At 36.7% G+C, this 12,379-nt stretch overlaps 1 protein-coding gene across 1 annotated transcript in view; it reads right to left on the bottom strand.

Moving 5' to 3' along the window:
* The window catches only part of LOC128664093 (matrix metalloproteinase-21), a 131,535-nt gene extending 122,176 nt beyond the window's left edge, over positions 1-9,359 (bottom strand). The window contains exon 1 of the mRNA XM_053718775.1: positions 9,120-9,359. Coding sequence (XP_053574750.1) covers positions 9,120-9,293 — 174 coding nt within the window. The 5' untranslated portion in view covers positions 9,294-9,359. The remainder of the gene's footprint in view (positions 1-9,119) is intronic.
* Positions 9,360-12,379: the final 3,020 nt, after the last annotated feature.

Genomic DNA, 12,379 nt, shown 5'->3' with positions numbered 1-12,379 from the left:
AAGGGATTTTAAAAGAGGGGGGGGGGAGGGAAGAGGGAAAGGGTAAAGTGAGAATTAAACTAGTGCTAGTTTAGCGTGTGCATAAGTCCAAACATGGATGCAAGGGCCAGGAGATAATATAAATGAAAGAAGACGCCACATTAATTTTTACCAGCGGTATTAACAATGTGTCCCTTTAAGGATCACCCAATTTCCTGAAAAAAGATACAAGGAACATAAACCGAAAAAGAAAAAAGAAAAGGGAGTGCCCCCAAGGAGACTAGTATAGTTAGCCTACTTGAATTGAATTCAGCAAGGATCTAGTGTTATTCCAACAGATGGAAACTATATGTCTTACAGACACATAGAAATATACACTGACCTGTCTGTACCTTATTTCAACAGGTCCTTTTTATGTCTTATATTGTAGGTATAAATATAGCTTTAGTTAACTTTTCTGTTTCCTTTTCTGAGCGGCACCCAGCTTCTATTAAGCAGGTAGCATGCTATTTAAGTTGTGTGATATATATGAAGAATAGATTAGCTCTTGGGAACTTCTAAGAATTGAATTACATCAGTTCACACCAGGTCCTAATTATTACAAAGAAAAAAATAGAGGCAATTGCTGGTCTTAAAAATTTATCCTTACAAATGTCTATTTATATGGAATTTCTGTTAAACTGTATCCTAGAAAGAAAAAATAAAGTATTTTAATCTGCCGCCCTTGCTTTTTCAATTTATATTTATGGATATATAACCTTTTAATTTTCAACCAGGCGTAAATCTAGAAGAAGAAAAAAAGAGAAAAAAAGGAGCCTGCACTACTTTAACACCTAGGTTGTTAAACACGATTTAGCCAGAGCCTAAAATCAGGCCCTGCTGCAAAAACAAATTGTATGGCCATATTGGGCTGATCAGTAATATTACTTAGCATCTAATACCATTAAAGTGGTGAAAACAATAAAATAGTAATGCCTTTTTAAAAGAGAAAAAGAAAAAAAAAAATTTGCATAGTGTAAAAAACATACAATAACAGTTAGAAAGACAGGGAACAACCCCAGAATTAGTGATATGATATTATATTTGTGGGGGTTAGCGTCCATCTACCAATAGTCAGGTATTTTATGCCAATGTAGATGTATTGCGCCAGATCCAGGTAGAAATATTAAGGAAGTCCAATATTATAGACAATATACAGTTATGTCCTCTTATAAACTTATGTCAGTTTATTCCTGAGGGCCGTGTTAAGCAATGTTCATTTAATGCTTTTTTAACAGTCTATGACCTCCATATATGAAATAAGAGGGAGATGACATATAGTCAATTTTAACATTACCCGTTGTTGGCTCCTGGCTTGTCTGCGGTAAGTGAGAGAGCCTTTCTCCAGTGCGGCCCCCCTCACGCAGCACCGGTGGGAGGGGGATCGCTTGATCAAACTACGCCCGGATCAAGGAATGCTACCCAGTGACCTCCAAACCAGGCCAATACCAGGGAATGAAGAAGCAGCTGGTCCAGGAACAGGAGAGGCAAGAGAAACGATCCGCGTCCCTCACGCAGCACCGGTGGGAGGGAACACTCGGATGAGGAACAGCCGTCTCCAGAGCCCCTCTATTCCCTCTCTTCCCGCAGGCAGGTGTAGCAGGGGAGTGCCCGGAACCCCTCCATTAGGTAAGAAGCTTCAGTTCTGCAGCCAGGTATCGAAAGCAGGAGGATCCAGTCTAGGAGCAGGAGAGGTGAAGGTAAGAGTCCGTGCCCCTCACGCAGCACCGGTGGGAGGGAGCACTTGGGAGAAAGACAGCCGCTTCCAAAGCCTCTCTGCCTCTTCCCTTCCTGCAGGCAAATGTAACCCGGGTCGGCCTGGGACCACTCTGTGCGGTAAGAAGCTACGGTTCTGTAGCCAGGTATCAAAAAATGTAAGCAGGGGGAGCCAGAGGGTTGCGGGTGTCACAGACCCGGTGTACAAAAATAGCACTCCAAATTCAGTGATTTGCCGTTGCTTTGGCCATAAGGGGGATATCAGCCAGGTAAATCTCTTATTGTCAAACTAAGCCGTCCTCGACTCCTATTCAGGTGTGAGATCAAATTAACAAAAGCTAGGTAAATTTTTCCCAATTTACCGCAACAGTCTCTTTTCTGCAGTGTTAAATTTGCGAATAATGTTCTCAAATAGCTGCAGCCTGCAGCTCAGTGCAATGTTATGGCACTGTGTGGTTCCAGAAGCGGTGGATTAACTTTATCAAGCCACCCAGGTCTGAGGGTTTTAGGCGCAAAAAATTTCACCAGCAGCTTAGTGTGGAGGTAATGCTAGACAGGTGCAACAGACGACCATACACCTGAGCTCCTCCTCCGGAACCACCTCCCCAGAACCACAGCATGCAATTTTAAACAACTTTCCAATTTACTTCAATTAACAAAATGTGCACAATCTTTTAATATTTACACTTTTTGAGTCACCAGCTCCTACTGAGCATGTGCAAGAGTTCACAGCATATACGTATATGCATTTGTGACTGGCTGATGGCTGTCACATGATACAGGGGGAGTGGAAATAGACATAACTTTGCAATTTATTTAAACAAAATCTGCTACTCATTTGAAGTTCAGACTAAGTGCTATTGCATTGTCTTCTTATCATGCATTTGTTGATTATGCAAATCTACTGTATTTACTGGTCCTTTAAGTAAACAGTTTACTTAAGTTTATGTACATGTACAGGTTACTAATGTAAACAGACAGGATCACGTGATAGGAACACAGCCTATCGCGGAAGAGGTGTATACAATCAGATGTTGGGGATATGCTGTCCTTAAAATATCCTTGTGTTCGTATGATTGTGCAGAATTTGGGTGATTGAGTTAGTGCTAATTCATGGCACTTAGAATTGTGTGAATATAGTTTGAAGACATTCTCACTAAAAGCGATATTGATAATCATGCCCATCTACTTAAGTTAAACAAGTAAACATAAGGTGTCACCTGATCGGGACAATACCCTATAATGAAGGAAGTAAACAATGGGGTTATTACGATGAGCGGATATCTACAAACATTTGAGAAGTCACTTTTCAGTGTCAGTGCTGGCCATACTAATCGCTTTCTATATCTATTTCTGGGATATGTCAACAATAAAATCATTAATTAGCCAATGTTACAAATTATTGATACAAACAGATAGGATAATGTGATAGAGAAACATCCTATCAAGAAGGAGGTACACATAATCAGATGCTTTGAAACAAATCACATGATGATATAACCCTATCACATACAGGTCAAACACGGATAGGCTAACCTTAGGGGAGTGTGTGAACACTGCTCTATGATTGGTTTAGATATGGTATTTAAAGTTTGACTGAGGATTGCTCAGGTTCGCCTTTGAGGAAATGCGCATCAGGCGTTTTTAAGCCCCCCTTTCATTACATTATTGTGTACTGATGGTTTTGATGTAAGTTTGAGACATTTTTGCAGAGTTGGAGGCCCGGACCCAAACAGTTTTAATAATCTTTCAATTACCACCACAGTATAGACTAACTTTGGGGGACTGTGTACAACCTTTTCAGATTAGGATTCGCTTATTTTTGGTGGTATTTGTCAGATGGGACAACCGTGGCTTATTGCTTCATAACTGCACTCAAACAGCTATTGCTTATTCATGGTATTTGAGCTTTGCATTTGGGGGTAGAGGGTATATTCCTTTTTTAAAACTAGGATCTGTATATGTTTATATATGAGTAACACTGTTACTCTTTTAATAGCATTTTGTTAAAAGTTACGTTTTACATTGAAGTATTAATTCTCTGTCCTAATATTGTATCCAAGTGGGTGCTTTTTTCAGGTGCTTCTTTCTCTCTCTCTACATTATATAAAATTTTTGGAATGCAGTGGCATAACTGATGGGTAGCAAATTCCGATTGGGGTAGCAAAAATCAACAGAACACCGGGATTCAATACAGCTATAGATACCAAGAGGCAGGACAATTAAGGGTGCCCATTGATCCTCCACAATGCTGCACACAGAAATGGACAATGCAGAATGACCTGACGATGCATAGGAGCAATATGCACCCTTTAATTACAGGGCCCCTGCAGTGACTATGGTTATGTGCAGCACTACAGAGGTATGATATTCACTCATTGTTTAGCCTGGGTCCCACGCTGCCTGTTGTTGCATGCTGTGATACAGAGGAACAATATACACCCTTTGGTTGCCCAGTCCCCACAAGGTCTATAACTGCATGAAAACCTGGTACTGCATGAAAGCATCCTATACCATTTAAAAGGCGGGTTTCAGCAACATTTAGTTGTGTGCTTTGGTGCATGTATATCTATGCTTTCGCATTAGTAGGATTTTAAACAAACAGTGTGTTCTAAAGTTAATTGTTTACCGCGTAGGAATGTGACTACCGCGTCACTTCCGGTGACTTTAATCAGCTGCTGGAGGTTTGTGGCACTCACTGCTCATGCGCTAGAGGCCCAACCTCCTACAAACAGCTGTTTAAGGCAGAATAGGTGACAACTTACTTGATAACATCAGTGTTGTAAAGTAAGTTGTCTACCGCGTAGGAATTGCCGCCTGATCGCTCTGTCCTTCTCTCCATAACATAGATTTTATTTTGCAATCATTTTGAAATAGTTTTTACTTGCTGTATTTAGTTCCTTTTTCGCCGTTCTATACCTTTATAGCAATATCGCAAATTAGTCAACGCTGTACTGTGCTGTATTTTTGTGTTTTCTGAATGATCATTTCCTAAAGCCTCCAATATAATCCTCAGACGTTTTTACGTCGTTATGAATTATCTTCTTGCTTCCACCAATGTCTAATGGAAATGATCATTCAGAAAACACAAAAATACAGCACAGTACAGCGTTGACTAATTTGCGATATTGCTATAAAGGTATAGAACGGCAAAAAAGGAACTAAATACAGCAAGTAAAAACTATTTCAAAATGATTGCAAAGTAAAATCTGTGTTATGGAGAGAAGGACAGAGCGATCAGGCGGCAATTCCTACGCGGTAGACAACTTACTTTAGAACACCGGTTCTACCTTAAACAGCTGTTTGTAGGAGGTTGGGCCTCCAGTGAGCGCTGTTTATTGTGCCTTAAACATGCACAGAGAGCGCCACAACCCTCCAGCAACTGACAACACGTCACAGGAAGTGACGTGGTAGTCAAATTCTTATGGTAGACATCTTAATTTAAGACAAGTGCAGTGAAGTGATCATATATACTTCCTGTCTGCTCACTTTGATCTGAAGGTATAGCATGCTGGGAAATGTAGTTCACATTTGTGCCAGAGAGCTGGTGGCTAGGTTTCCTTAATGCTTATCAGCAAAACCGATCAGGTAAGAGCTGGACATGGCAGTATAGTGATCATCCATAGCTGGCCAAATGTTCTGCTCTTTCTGCAGACATGCTGCATTTTCTGTGATGACATTGCAGATTGCAGCATTTTCTGCCATGGGGTACATGCCTACTGCAAAAGGCTTTAAAGGGATAGTACACCAATTTTCATTTAACTGCATGTAATAAACACTACCACATGAATTATATGCACTTATACTGATATAAAAATCCAGTATAAAACTTTTTAAAAACTTACTTAGAAGCTATAAATTTAGCAATCCCATCCTCCCCTGCAGATGAAAAGACCCATTATACAAACAGAAGCAATCTGAAGTCTGTATACATCAGTAAACATCTAAAACTTTGAGGCTTGCATAGGTGTCTAAAAATCAGCACAATGTTATTTAAAAATTGGCAAAACTATACATTGTTACACCCCATGCCCCCCCCCCCCCCCCCTGGATGGACTATATAAATGGATCATCTACAAAACATTTATGCAAAGAAAAGTCTAGTGTACAATTTCCCTTTAAAGGGACATTAAACCCCAAACAATTATTTCATGATCCAGACAGAGAATACAATTTTAAACAACATTCCAATTCCCTTCTATTATCTAATTTGCTTCATTATTTAGATATCCTTTGTTGAAGAAATAGCAATGCACATGGGTGAGCCAATCACACGAGGCATCTATGTGCAGCCACCAATCAGCAACTTCTGAGTCTAGATATGCTTTTCAGAAAAGTATATCAAGAGAATGAAGCAAATTAGATAATAGAAGTAAATTGGAATGTTGTTTAAAATTATATTTTCTATCTGAATTATGAAAACATTTTTTGGGGTTTGATGTCACTTTAACATAGAGATACATACATATACATGTTTAAATATATATATATATATATATATATATACACACAGTATATATATATATATATATATATATATATATATATATATATATATATATATATATATACAGTATATATATATACAGTATATATATATATATATATATATATATGTTTGTGTGTGTACAGATGTATTTATGTATTTATATGTGTATATATGTATTTACAGACATATATGCACATATAAACACATACATGCATATTTATGCATATCTAGACATATATATATGTGCATTAGAGTCATTTGCTGTCAAGTAGCTGAAAACATGTAAAATCATATTTATGCACCTTCACTAGACAATTAGGTATCACTGGTTTGTAATAAAAATTACAAAAGGAGCACAATTAATTGCACAAGGTGTGCTACATTGTGTGTGACCTTGCACAAAGAATAAAACAAAATCTGGTATTATACATGGATGGTAAAATATTTTACCCGAAGCATCTTAAAGTGTCAGAAACTTTTTTTAGCGTACCCTATCCTTTTAATGGATAACGTAGGGAGGCATATTAGTTTGCGCATTGCACTTGCATTACAAGTGATGAATTAAGTGTTGCACTCAAGTGCTATCCAAAACACCCCTGTAAAATGTTTTTAAGACCTGAAGTAAACCATTATTTTTCATAATAAACATAACTACGTGAAGAACTGCACTACTTGCAAAACATCAGCATCTGACATGAATTTGAATGCGCAAAACCCATAGATGTTTACTATGTCAGGGATTTAGCGCACCCTTGCTATCCAACATGTAGATGTTACAGCACCCTAAGCTATCGTTCAAGCAATAAAAAAATTGGATTTTTCCTATGAGCTCATTATTGATTGCTCTTGAGTGATTTCAATATAGCGGTAATATTTTTGCGCTCCACTTGTAGTCTAGGCTTTAGAAAGCATAAGTGTGGGAAGGTATCATGCTAGATAACTACCTCTTAAACTCTGCTGCTCCCCTAAAGACTCCTGGCTTGTGCACTGGCATTTTTGGCCTAGCCCATAATATGCCCCTGGTCCAAGCGCTCTACCAGTGTATAAAGGTGAAAAAAGTCTCACATGGAGTTTCCAGACAAGACTCAATTCTGACAGCACCTTACAGGTTCATGCTAACAGTACTAGAGCAATGCTTGTAGCCCTTGGGCCTTAAAGGGACATGAAACCCACATTTTTTTCTTTTATGATTCAGACAGGGAATACAATTTTAAACAACTTTCCAATATACTTCTATTATTTAATGTGCTTACTTCTCTTGTTATCCTTTGATGAAAGGGTTATCTAGCAAGCTCAGGAGCAACAGAGAACCTAGATTCTATCTGTTGATTGGTGACTGCATATATATATTGATTGTGATTGGCTCACCCATGTGTTCAGTTAGAAACCATTAGTGCATTGCTGCTCCTTCAACAAATGATACCAAGAGAATGAAACAGATTAGATAATAGAAGTAAATTAGAAAGTTGTTTAAAATTGTATTCTCTATATGAATCATGAAAGAAAAAATTTGGGTTTCATGTCCCCTTAAGCATTATATAGTAAAAATAAATATATAATAATCTGCTAATCTTATAGTTAAAGTAAATGTATGTCCTGCTGTGAATTACAATGCTGTCCAAAATTATGTTTTTTTGTATTAAAAATGTAAATTTAAAGTGTACACTCGAGATATTTAGAAAATGGCAAAATACAGTCACAAAATAAATTCAGTGGATCAGACCTGAGGAAAACAAAAGTGTAATTAAAATTAAGATGTCAAAGCTTTATTGACAAAGAAAACTATGGGCAATATAACCCAAGGTCTTCAAGATAAGCACTGAAGCAAAGCAATATAAAAATATAATTCTAATAAAATGAAACAGAAAGTAAGTGATTTCACTGAATAGTAGACATAAAACCCAAGATACTGCAACATGAGAAAAATCTAATTTAGCAGGATAAATCTGTGTCATGACAGGGTTTTTTTATGGGGGGGGGGACATCACCAAGCTTATGAAAAATCTAGCATGAAAAATTAGTTTTTAATTTAGATTTTGATGAGTTTTATGCATCATTTAGCATTTGTATTACAGGTTTTTAATAGAAGTTCCTGTAAGGGGAATACTATTATTGCTATGCTTGTAAGGTATTAGACTATTCACCAATAGGGCTCTAGGAATTTTTCCTATATGCCAACAAGCGTTTATCCTATTAACCTAAGGTGACCATATTGCCGCTTTAAAAAGGGACATGAAAAATACATATGTCAGGGTTCTTATACAAACCATTTCTTTAAACAGCCCTGAAAACAGTCCTTGCATATGTATTTTTCATATGTGTACCTTTTTAAAGCGGCAATATGGTCACCCTATATTAACCATGCTACATAAGCATACACTACCTGCTAGGTTTTAAATACAAAACCAACAGCTTTAACTTAACATTCTTTCCATGTAAACATATTTTTAACATTTCATATTCATGACAGAATTTTTTTAGTTTAAAGGTGCTTTTGCAAATGGATAACATTCTTGCAAAACTGCTGTCATATAGTCCTTCAAAAGCAGGCCGACTCTTAAGCTTATACCTCAATTTTCAACAAAAGATACCAAGAGAACAAAGTAAAATTGATAGTATAAGTAAATTAGAAACTAATTTAAAATGGCATGCTCTATCTGAATCATAAAAGAAAACAATTGTGTTTTATATCCCTTCAATGTCCCCTTAGGAGAAAGGATGCAAAATCAGTTAGAAATAGATATGCAGCAGAGAAAGAAATGTATGTCTGAAATTTATCAGAGAAGTTCTAAGAGATTGTTTTTGCAGAAGATGCACAATGCCATGTTGTAAGAGAAACTGGTAGTTCCTGCAGGAGAGATAAGTGACTTCATAGTTCTACTAATGGTATCTTTACCTGTGCCGCCTCCGGAGTCAGGATAGCATCCGCCTGGGGAATATTTTGGAATTCAACATCGGAGTGATCTCTGTTGTGAAACAGCTTTTCTGATCCTGTCAGTACTGATACTAAAAGCAATAAAATAGCAGTAGTCGGGACAGACACCGTTTTATGGCAATAAACTTGCTCCATTCCAATTGTAGCTGTTTTTATTTTGGCTTAATGAGAACAGCATTAGAGAAAATCTATAGTGCTATTGGATTCAATATATTTCTCAGAATGGCTCCTGCATACTTCGTCTTGTTGATGTTGAACAGCCAGGATTAGTAATCTCTAAAATATTCGTAGGGGTGTTTCTGAAGAAACCTGAAGAGGAAAATCAGTAATTAACAAACTATTCTCTACTTCACAGATTCTGATACAGGTACTTAATCAGCAGGTAAATTATTTACTGTCATAGTTATTACATATCTACAATTTTACTAACATCAGAGCTTTCAAGTATGACACACTATTTAAGATCTGTTCTCAAGATCACACTATAGACTGGTAAAATCATATAATGAAAAATCAAATTATGCAATTTTTTTCCTGTGTCATCACCTAGACTTAGAAATCTGCTAAAAGTTTACTTTTCTCATATTTAAAGAGACATTACACACTTTAAGATAGTAATATAAAAGCATATATAAATATAAAGTTTATATATATATATATGTGTGTATATATATATATATATATATATATATATATATATATATATATATATATATATATATATATATATATATATATATATATATATATAAAACCTCTGCAATTCCATTCTAAAAATTGTGAGCTTTTCCATTCCTGATAAAAATGGAATTGCACAGCACTGTAATATTCCACAGAGCCATTGGCTGCATTCTCTACTGAACTAGTTCTAACTGTCCCTAATTGGCCACAGCAGAGAAGGTAACCTCAGTTACAACATGGCAGCTCCCATTGTTTTATAGACATTAAAACTTTACATTTATTTAAACAGCTAATGCAACTTTAAAAATACATCTACATGTTATTCTCAGACTAATCATTTCCTTGAATGCTTCATTCTATCTAGCATTTATTTAGGGCCGGATTAGAAGTGGAGCGCTAAATATCGCTTGCATACACATATTAAAACACAAATATATATGTATATAATCACATACATATATATTTAAATTGAGGTCTATAGACCTCAATGTAAAGGCACTTTTCAGTGCCGTTTTTTTCTAACACACCGCTCCCACCAACTTTAGACCCCAAAAGCTGCCTAGTGCAGTTGTTTTTAATTTTAAAAAATGCTACTTTTTTGTAATTAAAAATGACAATGCCCTCTATTTTGAGGGTATTTGGGGCACTTTTAGAAAATGAACCACAGATCTAACCTCTGGCTAATTTTCAGAGTGCTAATTGCTACCGCGAGTTTGCAATAACCAGCCACTTGTAATGGATGGTTAATTATTGAGCTTTTGCAAATGGGCAAATTTGCCCATTTAAAGGGACACTCAATCAAAATTAAACTTTCATTATTCAGATAGAGAATGCCATTTTAAACAACTTTCCAATTTACTTCCATTAACAAAATGTGCACAGTATTTTTATATTTAAACTTTTTGAATCACCAGCTCCTACTGAGCATGTGCAAGAATAAGTGTGTATGCATTTGTGAATGGCTGATGGCTGTCACATGGTACATGTATGCATTTGTGATTGGCTGATGGCTGTCACATGGTACAGGGGGAGTGGAAAAAGACATAACTTTTAAAATTGTCAGAAAGAAAATCTACTGCTCATATGAAGTTCAGACTAAGTGTTATTGCATTGTCTTGTTATCTTGCATTTGTTGATTATGCAAATCGAATGTGTTGACTGGTCCTTTAAGGGAGCACAATGATTTAGCACTCCACTTGTAATCTAGCCCTTAGTGTTTAATGTCCCTTTAACATGAAATGTGGCTCTGTCACATTAAAAGCACAGGTAGTCAGAATTAAACTTTCTTGGATCTACGTCATTCTCTTGATATGTTTTGTTAAAAAGCATACCTAATTATCTCAAGAGCAGCAATGCACTACTGGAAGCTAGCTGGTGAGATTGGTAGCTATGCACATATGTCTCTAGTCATTGGCTCCCCGAATGTGTTCAGATAGCTCTAGATCAGACATCCTTAAACTTGGCCCTCCAGAGGTTTTGGAACTACATTTCCCATGATGCTCAGCCAGCATATCAGCTGGCTAAGCATATTTCCAAAACCTCTGGAGTGCCAAGTTTGAGGATGTCTGCTCTAGATAGTACATTGCTACTCTAGAGCTGATTTTGCAGGGGTTAAGCGCAAAGTTTTATGTAAGCGCATATACAGTATTATCTTTTTACACTTTTATGTCCCATTAATTAAATAACCTTACACAAAATATACATTTCATAAACTGTATTCAGCTTCTATAGAGAGAGCTGTTTGGGAGGGATCAAGGGGTGGGATGTGTCAGGTGGGAGGCTGATCTCTACACTAAAGCTAAAATTAACCCCACAAGCTCCCTACAAGCTCCCTAAATAACCCCATTCACTGCTGGGCATAATACACATGTGGTGCACAGCGGCATTTAGCAGCCTTCTAATTACCAAAAAGCAACGCCAAAGCCACATATTTCAGTGAGAAACCTAAAATTGTGAAAAAGTTAACAATCTTTTTTATTTGATCGCATTTGGCGGTGAAATGATGGCATGAAATATACCAAAATGGTCATAGATTGGTTAATTTCATTTTCCTAAATATGAAAATATGATATGAGAACACTTCCCTTTCTGTGACATCACTAGATGTTCAAATTAATGCGCGCTATGGTCCTAGATCAATACTTTGGGTTGTCTACTACACTACACTAAAGATAAATTTAACCCTACAAGCTCCCTACAAGCTCCCTAAAACTATGGAATGGACAATAAAGGTATTCTTTTTAAACAATAAAAATTCTGGAGTACACTGTCCCTTTAAATAGCAAATAATCTTGGTTAATCTCATTTTCCTAAATATTAAGATTTAAATGAGAACACTTCCCTTTATGTGACATCACTAGATGTGCAAATTAATGTGCGCTATGGTCCTAGATCAATACTTTGGGTTGTCTACTACACTACACTAAAGCTAAATTTAACCCTACAAGCTCCCTACAAGCTCCCTAATTAATCCCTTCACTGCTGGGCATAATACATGTGTGGTGCGCAGCGGCATTTAGTGGCCTTCTAAATACCAAAAA

The sequence above is a fragment of the Bombina bombina genome, chromosome 6 (assembly GCF_027579735.1).
Source record: "Bombina bombina isolate aBomBom1 chromosome 6, aBomBom1.pri, whole genome shotgun sequence".
Taxonomy (NCBI): domain Eukaryota; kingdom Metazoa; phylum Chordata; class Amphibia; order Anura; family Bombinatoridae; genus Bombina; species Bombina bombina.
This window is presented reverse-complemented; position numbering and strand designations above follow the sequence as displayed.